This window comes from Tachyglossus aculeatus, chromosome 7, assembly GCF_015852505.1.
Source record: "Tachyglossus aculeatus isolate mTacAcu1 chromosome 7, mTacAcu1.pri, whole genome shotgun sequence".
Lineage (NCBI taxonomy): Eukaryota > Metazoa > Chordata > Mammalia > Monotremata > Tachyglossidae > Tachyglossus > Tachyglossus aculeatus.
Genome location: NC_052072.1, coordinates 22979997 through 22994500, shown reverse-complemented (window position 1 = coordinate 22994500; position 14504 = coordinate 22979997). Strand labels below are relative to the sequence as shown.

General features: G+C 47.3%; 1 protein-coding gene across 2 annotated transcripts in view; it reads left to right on the top strand.

The window, feature by feature from the left end:
- The first annotated feature begins 8814 nt into the window (after positions 1–8814).
- LOC119930665 (complement receptor type 1-like) overlaps positions 8815–14504 on the top strand; it is a 30736-nt gene continuing 25046 nt past the window's right edge. For both annotated transcript variants that reach the window (XM_038749226.1, XM_038749225.1), the window contains exon 1: positions 8815–8999. In XM_038749226.1, the coding sequence (XP_038605154.1) occupies positions 8819–8999 (181 nt within the window). In that variant the 5' untranslated portion in view covers positions 8815–8818. The remainder of the gene's footprint in view (positions 9000–14504) is intronic.

The window sequence follows — 14504 nt, the reverse complement described above, 5'->3', positions numbered from 1 at the left end:
GGGCTGTAGAAGGAGAGAAGTGTGGTGAGGTAGGAGGGGGCGAGGTGATGGAGAGCCTTGAAGCCCAGGGTGAGGAGTTTCTGCCTGATGCGTAGATTGGTTGGTAGCCACTGGAGATTTTTGAGGAGGGGAGTAACATGCCCAGAGCGTTTCTGGACAAAGACAATCTTTGAATCTCTGCCATTGTCTTTGATTAATGTTTTGATCGCCCCCCTTTTTACTCTTTCCTATGCCGCTGCTGCCCAGCACAGGTGAATCAATTTTGACACTTCAGTTTAGACCTTTCCATTCTGGGTAATCCTATATGGTTTAGCTCTAAGCTTCATCAGCATATGCCAATTCTCCTGCTGTGATAAAGTGTTGATTCATAGGACAGACTAAGTGCTTGGGGGAGAGTACAATATAAGAGTTGATAGACATGTTCCCTAATCACAATGAGTTTACAATCTGGAAGGATTTAATCACCCTGCCCAAGGTTGTATAGCTAGGGGAGTTAGGGTTAGAATCCAGGTCTCCTGGCTCCCAATCCTGTTCTTTCTAGTAATGCTCTTTCCATGACGTGGAAGGACTAGGGAAAGGGAAGGGGGTTAGTGGGAAAGGCTCTGAATAGGCCCTCTAGACTGTAAGCTCATTGTGGGCAGGGAACTTGTCTACCACCTTTGTTATACTGTACTCTCAAAAGGGTTTAGTTAGTTCATTCAATTCATTCAGTCGCATTTATTGAGTGTTTACTGTGTGCAGAGCACTGTACTAAGCGCTTGGGAAGTACAAGTCTGCAACATCTAGAGACGGTCCCTACCCAACAACGGGCTCACAGTCTAGAAGGGGGAGACAGACAACAGAGTTTACTTAGTTTAGTTGAGCACTCAGTGCTCAAGAAATACTATGGATTGATTGGGGAATCAACACACTTTTTGGTGATTTTCTTTATAAGCCAGTGGTGCTTTGTGACATGCCGTACTGTACTTTCCAAGCGCTTAGTACAGTGTTCTGCGATTGAATGAATGAATTCAATTGTATTTATTGAGCACTTACTGTGAAGCAAAGCACTGTTCTAAGCACTTGGGAGAGTACAACAGACACATACCCTGCCCACAACAAGCTCACAGTCTAGATGGGGCTGTCCCCGGCTTGTCCAATGTCTGAGCAGGGCTCTACCGTCCGTCCACCCACCCACTCACTCGAGCTCTAGAACAGCTCTCTCCCTACGTTGTCCCAAGTCTTATTTCATTCTGACCCCACCTGAATTCAATTCAATTGTATTTATTGAGTGCGTACTGTGTGTTGCCCATTGTACTAAGCGCTTGGGAGAATACAATATATAAATAGGCACATTTTTGTTCACAACGAGTGCCCAGTCTAGAGGGGGAGCCAGGTATTAATATAAATAAAGGACAGATATATAGTGTTGTTCACCCTAGCCGCATACTCCAGCAGAAGCGGCATTGACTGCATTTTTCCCTAAAGGCTTAGCATAACCGACTCCATTGCATGCAGGGCTTAACAAGAGGATATGTGAGGAATAGGTGCTGGCTTCCCAGAAGATCCTGTAATCGAGGAGGGGTGACGCTGATCAAAGCGGCTATGCCCTGTCTGAGACGACCCCATCCTGGGTGGGCCGTGTCTCCTGCTAACATCTCCCGTTAACAGGGTGCCAAAGTTTCGCGGGCGCGGGAATTCTTTCTGTAGCTCCGATGGCGAATCAAATTATTATTATTATAATGGCGTTTATTAAGCGCTTACTATGTGCAAAGCACTGTTCTAAGCGCCGGGGAGGTTACAAGGAGAGCAGGTTGTCCCACAGGGGGCTCACAGTCTTCATCCCCATTTTACATAGGAGGGAACTGAGGCCCAGAGAAGTTAAGTGACTTGCCCAAAGTCACACAGCTGACGGGGGCCTCATGGTCTTCATCTCCATTTTACATAGGAGGGAACTGAGGCCCCGAGAAGTTAAGTGACTTGCCCAAAGTCACACAGCTGACAATTGGCAGAGGCGGGATTCGAACCCCTGACCCCTAACTCCAAAGCCCGTGCTCTTTCCACTGAGTCAGAAGCGGCTGGGATAGGGGCTGTTCGTCACTTATACCTCTCAGAAGGTGAACGGACGAGCAGTCAGCTTGCTTACTTAAACTGCTCTATCTGAACTCACGTTTCCAAGTCATTTTTCCTATCTGCATCACCACCTTGGGTTGTCGAACCCTGCGGCCGATTTACACTGGTCGGCTTATTTTGCCCCCTCCTTGTCGATAATATATAATAATGATGGCCTTTATTAAGCGCTTACTATGTGCAAAGCGCTGTTCTAAGCGCTGGGGGGGATACAAGGTGATCAGGTTGTCCCACGGGGGGCTCACAGCCAGCCCCCATTTTACAGATGACGTAACTGAGGCCCAGAGAAGTTAAGTGACTTGCCCACGGTCACACAGCTGACAATTGGCGGAGATGGGATTTGAACCCATGACCGCTGACTCCACAGCCCGGGGTCTTTCCACTGAGCCACGCTGCTAATATATAGATACACAGCAGAAGATCAGGGAGAGTTTTTGAACACAGCCTGGTCAGGCGTGGTTCAAGGTTACAAGTCACATTTCCTTCCTGGCAAAGCGGGTCAGGGCGGGGTGGCCTTTGTTTGGCGGGGTGGGGAGGGGGGTGTCTGTGGATGTATGAGGCGGGTGCGGCCACTTCCTGGCAAAGGCCCTCAGGGGGGCCAAAGTGGAGGGCATCACGTTTCCCCAGGGGGAGGATGCTTTCTAAGAGCCGGAAAGTCTGCGCCTCCGGCCCAACCACCGCCTCAGACCTAAATATGGCCTCCCTGATTTACCTCAGGGCAGGGCCGGGCCCGGCCCGAGAGACAGCCGCGCCCCGCCAGGTGGCGCTGCCCGCAACGCGGGGGGGCGGAGGGCATCTTGAGTGACAGCTGCTGCCGGAAGTCCCCGCCCATCTCCTCACACGCCCGCCCTTCCCCGCGAGCGCTCATTCATTCATTCATTCATTCATTCATTCATTCATTCAATCGTATTTATTGAGCGCTCACCATGTGCAGAGCATTGTCCTAAACGTCTGGGAAGTACAAATCGGCAACATATCAATCAACCAATCGTATTTATTGAGCGCTTACTGTGTGCAGAGCACTGGACTAAGCGCTTGGGAAGTACAAGTTGGCAACATATAGAGACAGTCCCTACCCAACAGTGGGCTCACAGTCTAGAAGGGGGAGACAGAGAACAAAATCAAACATGCTAACAAAATAAAATAAATAGAATAGATATGTACAAGTAAAATAAATAAATGGAGTAATAAATATGTACAAACATATATACATATATACGGGTGCTGTGGGGAAGGGAAGGAGGTAAGAGGGGGGATGGAGGGGGAACGAAGGGGAGAGGAAGGAGGGGGCTCAGTCTGGGAAGGCCTCCTGGAGGAGGTGAGCTCTCAGTAGGGCCTTGAAGGGAGGAAGAGAGCTAGCTTGGCGGATGGGCAGAGGGAGGGCATTCCAGGCCAGAGGGATGATGTGGGCCGGGGGTCGACGGCGGGACAGGCCAGAACAAGGCACAGTGAGGAGATTAGCGGCAGGGGAGCGGAGGGTGCAGGCTGGGCTGTAGAAGGAGAGAAGGAAGGTGAGGTAGGAGGGGGCGAGGTGATGGACAGCCTTGAAGCCCAGGGTGAGGAGTTTCTGCCTGATGCGCAGATTGATTGGTAGCCACTGGTGATTTCTGAGGAGGGGAGTAACATGCCCAGAGCGTTTCTGGATAAAGATAATCCGGGCAGCAGCATGAAGTATGGATTGAAGGGGGGAGAGTCACGAGGATGGGAGATCAGAGAGAAGGCTGATGCAGTAGTCCAGATGGGATAGGATGAGAGCTTGAATGAGCAGGGTAGCGGTTTGGATGGAGAGGTCCATATAGAGACGGTCCCTACCTAACAACGGGCTCACAGTCTAGAAGAGGGAGACAGCAAAACAGGACAGGCAGACAGGTGTCAATACCGTCAGAATACATAGAATTATAGCCATATACATATTAATAAAATAGAGTAAGCAATATGTACAAATAGAGTAATGAATATTTACAAATATATTCCTCCCCCTGGCCTGGAATGCCCTCCCTCCGCACATCCTCCAAACTAGCTCTCTTCCTCCCTTCAAAGCCCTACTGAGAGCTCACCTCCTCCAGGAGGCCTTCCCAGACTGAGCCCCCTCCCCATCTCCTCCGCCCTACCTCGTTCCCCTCCCCACAGCAATAGTATATATCTTTGTACAGATTTATTACTCTATTTTACTTGTACATATTTACTATTCTATTTATTTTATTTTATTAATATGTGTTGTTTTGTTATCTGTGTCCCCCTTCTAAAATGTGAGCCCGCTATTGGGCAGGCACCATCTCTATATGTTACCAACTTGTACTTCCCAAGCGCTTAGTACAGTGCTCTGCACACAGTAAGCGCTCAATAAATACAATTGAATGAATGAATGAATGAATGAAATATATACAAGTGGTGTGGGGAGGGGAAGGGGTAGGGCAGAGGGAGGAGGAGGAGAGGAAAAGGGGGGGCTAAGTTTGGGAAGGCTCTTTGCCATCTGTGCCGTCCCTTCATTAATAATAATAACAATGATGGCATTTATTAAGTGCTTACTATGTGCCAAGCACAGTTCTAAGCACTGAGGAGGTTACAGGGTAATCAGGTTGTTCCACGGGGGGCTCACAGTCTTCATCCCCATTTTACAGATGAGGTAACTGAGGCACAGAGAAGTGACTTGCCCAAAGTCACACAGCTGACAAATGGCACACATTAGCCCGCTTTCCCCCAGTTCTCCTTCTCCCCTGAACGCCCCCCCCCCCCCCCCCCCCCCACCCCCAGCCCAATTCTAGACTGAGAAGCAGCCTGGCTCAGTGGAAAGAGCCCGGGCTTCAGAGTCAGAGGTCATGAGTTCTAATTCCACCTCTGCCACTTGTCTGCTGTGTGACCTTGGGCAAGTCACTTCACTTCTCTGGGCCTCAGTGACCTCATCTGTCAAATGGGGAAGAGGACTGTGAGCCCCACATGGGACAAGTTGATTACCTTGTATCCCTCCCCGCGCTTAGAAAAATGCTTGGCACATAGCGGCTCAGTGGAAAGAGCCCAGGCTTTGGAGGCAGAAGTCAAGGGTTCAAATCCAGACTCCGCCTACTGTCAGATGTGTGACTTTGCACAAGTCACATAACTTCTCTGTGCCTCAGTTACCTCATCTGTAAAATGGGGATTGAAACTGTGAGCCCCCCGTGGACAACCCGATCACCTTGTGACCTCCCCAGTGCTTAGAACAGTGCTTGGCACTATTAATAATAAAAATAATAATAATAATAATGTTGGTATTTGTTAAGCACTTACTATGTGCCAAGCACTGTTCTAAACGCTGGGGTAGAGACAAGGTAATCAGGTTCATTCATTCATTCAATCGTATTTATTCATTCAATCGTATTTATTCATTCAATCGTATTTATTGAGCACTTTCTGTGTGCAGAGCACTGTATTTATTGAGCGCTTACTGTGTGCAGAGCACTGTACTAAGCACTTAGGAAGTACAAGTTGGCAACATATAGAGACGGTTCCTACCCAACAACGGGCTCACAGTCTAGAAGGTTGTTCCACGAGGGGCTTACAGTCTTCATACCCGTTTTACAGATGAGGGAACTGAGGCACGGAGAATAATAATAATGGCATTTATTAAGTGCTTACTATGTGCAAAGCGCTGTTCTAAATGCTGGGGAGGTTACAAGGTGATCAGGTTGTCCCACGGTGGGGCTCACAGCCTTAATCCCCATTTTACTGATGAGGTCACTGAGGCACAGAAAAGTTAAGTGACTTGTCCAAAGTCAAACAGCGGACAAGTGGTGGAGTCTGGATTAGAACCCATGACCTCTGACTCACAAGCCCAGGCTCTTTCCACTGATACACGCTGCTTAACAAATACTATTATTATAGTAAGCGCTTAACAAATACCCTCATTATTGTATTGCATTCATTCATTCAATCACATTTATTGAGCGCTTACTGTGTGCAGAGCAGTGTACTAAGCACTTGGGAAGTCCAAGTTGGCAACATATTCATTCATTCATTCAATCGTATTTATTGAGCACTTACTGTGTGCAGAGCACTGTACTAAGCGTTTGGGAAGCCCAAATAGGCAACATATAGAGACGGTCCCTACCCAACAGCGGGCTCACAGTCTAGAAGGGGCAGAGAGACAACAAAACAAAACATATTAACAAAATAAAATAAATAGAATAGTAAATATGTACAAGTGAAATAGAGTAATAAATATGTACAAACATATATACTGGTGCTGTGGGGAGAGGAAGGAGGTAAGGCTGGGGGATTCATTCATTCATTCAATCGTATTTATTGAGCACTTACTTTGTGCAGAGCACTGTACTATGCGCTTGGGAAGTCCAAGTGGGCAACATATAGAGACGGTCCCTACCCAACATACATTCATTCATTCAATCAATCGTATTTATTGAGCGCTTACTGTGTGCAGAGCACTGTACTAAGCGCTTGGGAAGTACAAGTGGGCAACATATAGAGACGGTCCCTACCCAACAGCGGGCTCACAGTCTAGAAGGGGGAGACAGACAACAAAGCAAAACATATTAACAAAATAAAATAAATAGAATAGTAAATATGTACAAGTAAAATAGAGTAATAAATCTGTACAAACATATGTACAGGTGCTGTGGGGAGGGGAAGGAGGTAAGGCTGGATGGGATTGTATATTGTATGTTCATTCATTCATTTATTCATTCAATCGTATTTATTGAGCGCTTACTGTGTGCAGAGCACTGTACTAAGCGCTTGGGAAGTACAAGTTGGCAACATATAGAGATGGTCCCGACCCAACAGCGGGCTCACAGTCTAGAAGGTATGTATGTATGTATTTATTTATATTAATGTCTGTCTCCCCCTCTTGACTGTGAGCTCATTGTGGGCAGGAATGTGTCTTTTGTTACATTGTACTCTCCCAAGGGCTTAGTACAGTGCTTTGCACACAGTAAGTGCTCTGTAAATTCATTCATTCATTCAATCATATTTATTGAGCGCTTACTGTGTGCAGAGCACTGTACTAAGCGCTTGGGAAGTACAAATTGGCAACATATAGAGATGGTCCCTACCCAACAGTGGGCTCACAGTCTAGAAGGGGGTATGATTGAATGAATGAATGCCTGTCCGACTTGTACTTTCCAAGCCCTTAGTATAGTGGGATGTATGGGGGAAACATTGTGAATCAGTGGAAAGCGCCCGGGCTTTGGAGTCAGAGTTCATGGGTTCAAATCCCGGCTCTACCACTTGTCAGCTATGTGACTTTGGGCAAGTCACTTCACTTCTCTGGGCCTCAGTTCCCTCATCTGTAAAATGGGGATTAAGATTGTGAGCCCCCCCACGGTACAACCCGATCACCTTGTAACCTCCCCAGTGCTTAGAACAGGGCTTTGCACATAGTAAGCGCTTCATAAATGCCATCATTATTGTTATTATTCTATTATTGTTATCGTTCTAGACTGTGAGCCCACTCTTCAAGACTCTGAGCCCACTGTTGGGTAGGGACCGTCTCTAAATGTTGCCAACTTGGACTTCCCAAGCGCTTAGTACAGTGCTCTGCACACAGTAAGCACTCAATAAATATGATTGATGATGAATAAATACGATTGAATGAATGAATGACTTTGGGTAAGTCACTTCTCTGGGCCTCAGTTCCCTCATCTGTAATTGTATTGTTATTGTTCTAGACTGTGAGCCCACTCTTCTAGACTGTGAGCCCACTGTTGGGTAGGGACCGTCTCTACATGTTGCCAACTTGGACTTCCCAAGCGCTTAGTGCAGTGCTGTGCACACAGTAATCGATCAATAGATATGATTGAATGAATGAATGACTTTGGGCAAGTCACTTCTCTGGGCCTCAGTTCCCTCATCTGTAAAATGGGGATTAAGATTGTGAGCCCCCCTGTGGGACAACCTGCTCACCTTGTAACCTCCCCAGTGCTTAGAACAGGGCTTTGCACACAGTAAGCGCTTCATAAATGCCATCATTATTGTTATTATTCTATTATTGCTATCGTTCTAGACTGTGAACCCACTCTTCACGACTGTGAGCCCACTGTTGGGTAGGGACCGTCTCTATATGTTGCCAACTTGGACTTCCCAAGCGCTGAGTACAGTGCTCTGGACACAGTAAGCGCTCAATAAATACGATTGAATGAATGAATGAATGACTTTGGGCAAGTCACTTCCCTGGGCCTCAGTTCCCTCATCTGTAAAATGGGGATTAAGATTGTGAGCCCCCCCCCCCCCCCCGTGGGACAACCTGGTCACCTTGTAACCTCCCCAGCGCTTAGAACAGGGCTTTGCACATAGTAAGCGCTTCATAAATGCCATCATTATTGTTATTATTCTATTATTGTTATTGTTCTAGACTGTGAGTTGCACATAGTACGTGCTTCATAAATGCCATCATTATTGTTATTATTCTATTATTGTTATTGTTCTAGACTGTGAGCCCACTGTTGGATAGGGATCGTCTCTATATGTTGCCAACTTGGACTTCCCAAGCGGTTAGTACAGTGCCCCAGTAAGCGCTCAATAAATACGATTCATTGATTGATTATTATAGTGGCTCGCGCACAGTTATTGCTCAATCAATAGGATCCCCTCAGGCGCCCTCCCCTCAGGCGCCATGGCCCCTGTGGCCGTTGGTGTCGTCACTTCCGGTGTGGGAGGCAGGGCCCGTGGTGGCCGTCGCCGCCCTCTTTTCCTCAGTCGGGGCTGCGGGGCTGAGGCGATGGCGGGCGCGGGGCGGTGCCGTGTCCCCGGTGGCGGTGGTGGCGGTGGTGGTGTCCCGCACGCCTCGGCCCCCCGCGAGAGGATGGGGGCGTCTCCCCCGCCTCCCCGCCGCCCGGGCCCGGCCTTGGGGCTGCTGCTGCTGCTGGGCCTGCTGCTGCCGAGACCGCCCGCCGTGGACGGTGAGCCGGCCGCCGGACCCTTTTATCCCTCTAACATTGCCCTGTTACACCGTCCAAGCGCTTAGGACAGTGCTTTGCACCTACTAAGCGCCCAATGACCCTCCTCCAGGACAGGAGGCCTTCCCAGACTGACCTCCTTCCTTCCTGTCCCCCTCTCCATCCCCCCCATCTTACCTCCTTCCCTTCCCCCCAGCACCTGTATATATGTTTGTACATATTTATTGCTCTGTTTATTTTACTTGTACATGTCTATTCTATTTATTTTATTTTGTTAGTATGCTTGGTTTTGTTCTCCGTCTCCCCCTTTTAGACTGTGAGCCCACTGTTGGGTAGGGACTGTCTCTATATGTTGCCAACTTGTATTTCCCAAGCGCTTAGTACAGTGCTCTGCACACAGTAAGCGCTCAGTAAATACGATTGAGTGATTACTCTGTTTATTTTACTTGTACATATCTATTCTATTTATTTTATTTTGTTAGTATGCTTGGTTTTGTTCTCCGTCTCCCCCTTTTAGACTGTGAGCCCACTGTTGGGTAGGGACTGTCTCTATATGTTGCCAACTTGTACTTCTCAAGCGCTTAGTACAGTGCTCTGCACACAGTAAGCGCTCAATAAATGCGATTGATTGATTACTCTATTTTACTTGTACATATCTATTTATTATATTTTGTCAGTATGTTTGGTTTTGTTCTCCGTCTCCCCCTTTCAGACTGTGAGCCCACTGTTGGGTAGGGACTGTCTCTATATGTTGCCAACTTGTACTTCCCAAGCGCTTAGTACAGTGCTCTGCACACAGTAAGCGCTCAAGAAATACGATTGAGTGATTACTCTATTTGTTTATTTTACTTGTACACATCTATTCTATTTATTTTATTTTGTTAGTATGTTTGGTTTTGTTCTCTGTCTCCCCCTTTTAGACTGTGAGCCCACTGTTGGGTAGGGACTGTCTCTATAAGTTGCCAACTTGTACTTCCCAAGCGCTTAGTACAGTACTCTGCACTGCGCTCAATAAATACGATTGATTGATTGATTGACCCCGACTGGCCGAACGCCCACGGGCGCTGAGCGGAGGCAACGTATCACCCTCCACTTGCCACTTCTTTAACGGTATCGCTTTCATTCAATCGTATTTATTGAGCGCTTACTGTGTGCAGAGCATTGTACTAAGAACCGTGGCTCAGTGGAAAGGGTACGGGCCTTGGAGTCAGAGGTCATTCATTCAGTCGTATTTATTGAGCGCTTACTGTGGCCAGAGCACTGTACTAAGCGCTTGGGAACTACAGGTTGGCAACATATAGAGACGGTCCCTACCCAACGGTGGGTTCACAGTATAGAAGGGGGAGACAGAGAACAAAACAGCCGTGTGACCTTGGGCAAGGCACTTAATAATGTTGGTATTTGTTAAGCGCTTACTATGTGCCAAGCACTGTTCTAAGCGCTGGGGGGGATACAGGGTGATCAGAATGCCCCACGTGGGGCTCACAGTCTTCATCCCCATTTTCCAGATGAGGTAACTGAGGCCCACAGACGTCAAGTAACTTGCCCAAGGTCACACAGCAGACATGTGGCGGAGCCGGAATTCGAACCCATGACCTCTGACTCCAAAGCCCGTGTTCTTTCCACTGAGCCACAATGCTTCTCCACTTCACTTCCATGGGCCTCAGTTCCCTCACCTGTAAAATGGGGATTAAGACTGTGAGCCCCCCGTGGGACAACCCGATTACCTTGTAACCTTCCCCACCCCTTAGAACCTTGCTTTGTACATAGAGCTTAATAAATGTCGTTATTATTATTATTATTATTACTAAGCACTTAATGAGCGCTTCCTCTATGCTAAGTACTGTGCTGAGCACTGAGGGGGAGCCAAGCAGTCGGAGTGGACGCCGTCTCCGGCCCATGTCGGGCTCCCAATCGACATAGGAGGGACAACGGGTATTGAACCCTCATTTTACAGATGAGGAAGCCATTTTACAGATGAATGGTAATAATGATGAGGGTATTTGTTAAGCGCTTACTCTATGCCAAGCGCTGTTCTAAGCGCTCCTGAGGCGACCCAGTAGCGGAATGGAGGAGCCGGTTCCCTCCCGATTGCCAGGCCCGGGCTCTCTCCATGAGGCCCCACATCAATTCTTGAAAATAACAATTGTTTGTATTAATAATATTAATTATTAGCGCGGTGTTTGTTCAGCGCTTAGTCTGTGCCAGGCCCTAAGCGCTGGGACGGATCCAAGCAAATTGGGTTGGACACAGCGCCCCTGCCCCGTGGGGGGCTCCCAGTCTCGATCCCCATTTTACAGATGAGGGAACTGAGGCCCAGAGAAGTGACTTACCCACGGTCACGCAGCAGGCAAGGGGCGGAGTACTGGATTAGAACCCACGACTTTGTGACTCCCGTATAATCACTACGCCGTGTTGCTTCTCCTACCACGGGCCAGTCAATCAACCATATTTAGCGAGCGCTTACTGTGTGCAGAGCAGTGTACTGGGGGCCCTGCCAAGAGGGGTTCTACGACGGGGCAGGGGACGCCTCCCCACGCCGGAGCCTGTGCGACAACCAGCAGACCGAGGCGGGGACCCCCCCTCCCCCCCAGCCAAACCCCGGGGACCCCTGTTGTTCCGTTTTGGGGAGTGGAGAAAAGCCCCTTCCAGGAGCCTATCCCCCTCTGCCCATTTGCGAAGAAGCCTAGTGGCCCAGTGGAAAGAGCCCAGGACTGGGTGTCAAAGGGCCTGGGTCCAATCTGGGCTCTGCCACTTTCCTTCTGGGGGACCTTGGACAAATCACAATAATAATAATAATGGTATTTGTTAAGCACTTACTTGTGCCAAGCTGTATTGCTTTTTTTGTTTTGTTTTTTACTGTATGTGCTTCTTTGTTGCTGAATTATACTTTTCAAGCACTCTGCACAAAGTGCTCAGTAAATACTCGCCAATTGTCAGCTGTGTGACTTTGGGCAAGTCACTTAATAATAATAATAATAATAATAATTGGCATTTGTTAAGCGCTTACTATGTGCAAAGCACTGTTCTAAGCGCTGGGGAGGATGCAGGCTGATCAGGTTTTCCCACGTGGGGCTCACAGTCTTAATTCCCATTTTACAGATGAGGTAACTGAGGCCCAGAGAAGTTAAGTGACTTGCCCAAGATCACACAGCAGACATGTAGTGGAGTCAGAATTCAAACCCATGACCTCTGACTCCAAAGCCCATGCTCTTTCCACTGAGCCATGCTCTTCTCTTAACTTCTCTTAACTTCTCTGGGCCTCAGTTACCTCATCTGTAAAATGTGGATTAAGATTGTGAGCCCCCCGTGGGATAACCTGATCACCGTGTAATGTCCCCAGTGCTTAGAACAGTGCTTTGCACATAGTAAGCACTTAATAAATGCTATTTAAAAAAACGATTGAATAAATGAATGAAAGAAAGTTATGTTCTAAGTGGTGGGGCAGGTACAAGGTTATCCGGTTGTCCCGCGTGGGGCTCACAGCCTTAATCCCCATTTTACAGATGAGGTAACTGAGGCAGGGAGAAGTGAAGTGACTTGCCCGAAGTCGCACAGCTAAGTGGAGGAGCAGGGATTCTTACCCATGACCTCTGACTCCCAAGCCCATGCTCTTTCCACGAAGCCACGCTGCTTCTAATCACTCACTCATTCACATCACTGTTACCTCACCTGTTAAATGAGGATAAAATTCCTGTTCTCCAGCTCCCTTAGACAGAGTCTCATGTGGGACAGGGACTGTCCTTTCTCCTTTCAGTGTGTCAGTCCCAGTGCTTGTCATATAGTATGCTCCCAAGTACCACAATTGTGATTATTGTTATTAATAATGATGGTATCTATTAAGCGCTTACTATGTGCTAAGCGCTGAGGGAGATACAAGGTAATCAGGTTGTCCCATGTGGGGCTCAGTCTTAATCTCCATTTTACAAATGAGTTCACTGAGGCACAGAGAAGTGAAGTGCTCAGTGCCTAGCACATGGTAAGCGCTTAATAACCATCGTATTGTTAAGCACTTGCTCTGTTCCAAACACCATAATAAGCCGTGGGGTAAATACAAGATAATCAGGTCCACCATGAGGCTCACAGTTCAAGTGGGAAGGACAACAGGTATTGAGTATCCATTTTGCAGATTGGGGAACTGAGGCATAGAGGAAGTGAAATGACTTCCCCAAGGTCACACAGCAGACAAGTAGCAGAGCTATGAGTAGAACCCAGGCCCTCTAACTCCCAGGCCTGGACTATTTCTACTAGACCACGCTATTGCCACGCTGCTTCTCCACTGCAGTATTAACATACTGCAATTATTATTATTATTATTATTTTCCCGTTTGTCAAGCCTTCATCCCATTTAGTTAACTTACCTGTCTGATCACCAGACATGTCAATGTTACTTCCAATATATTTTTTCTGAACATCCTATTTCATAAGAAATCATATTCTGTATAGTTTCCTGTGGGCAGGGACCATGTCTTCCAATTCTGTATTGTACCCTACCAAGCTTCTTAGTACAGTGCTGTACCCACAGTAAGCGCTCAGTAAATACCACTGATTGTCCTATTCCTTGCTGACTCCGTTAATCTCATCATTTTAATTATTTACTCCCCCCTATATCTGCTAAAATATTATTTGTAGGTGACTAGCTTAAGCCAAAATGTAGCTAGTTCTAGTCCCTTCCTCTCTGAGCCCTTCCTCTGGAGGTGTTTCTTTTTCAACTTTAACGTATATGAAGACAGCATTTATTTATGAATACAGCTCATTTTTGGCATTGCAAATCAATGAAGGCTGCCGTTTGAAGCAATTTTCAGACGTACTGGCTTAATTTAGGGAATCGGACTCCAGCATCAGTCCAAACTTAACAATATCTAAATATTGGGTTTTTTTTTCTTTTTGAAGTGATAGTTCCTACATTGGCGCTCTCATTGGAAAAATGGTTTTGTTCACCCGAGGATAAGCAGAAACTGAACATGGTTTTGGATGATTCACGGGAGCTCCAGGCTTGACGGGTGGGGAGACCGAAAATCCCATTCCCACCACTAAAAATATTTCTGACCCATTCGTAATCCTGATCAGGCTTTCCACTTATCCCATTCCAGAATACAGCTTGCCAGTGAAAATGTCAGCAATTAAAAAAAGAAATCTAATTTAGGATTTAACCCTCTAGAAAAATAAAATCCAGTGACAGAAGTTGGATTAAATGTGAAGTCCTTAAAATAAATGCCCTATTTGTGGTCCTGGTTTGCCATTTGATGTTAGGTTGGGGACATGGGTGGCATTGATGGATCTGCTCAACATCTAATGTGTCATCAATGGAAAATCCAGGTGTGGCAGCCTGTAGAGACGTTTGGACCCTCCGGTTGCTCTGAAGACCTTCAGTGTTTTATGAAGTTGGGGCCGTGTCAGCATCTTCGTCAGTCACCCAGTGGGCGTTCCAGCTTTCTTGGTTCCACTTTGTTCTTTCTGTAGCCATACATCATTGATCAGTGTTTGAACTGGGATGGATTGGGGAAG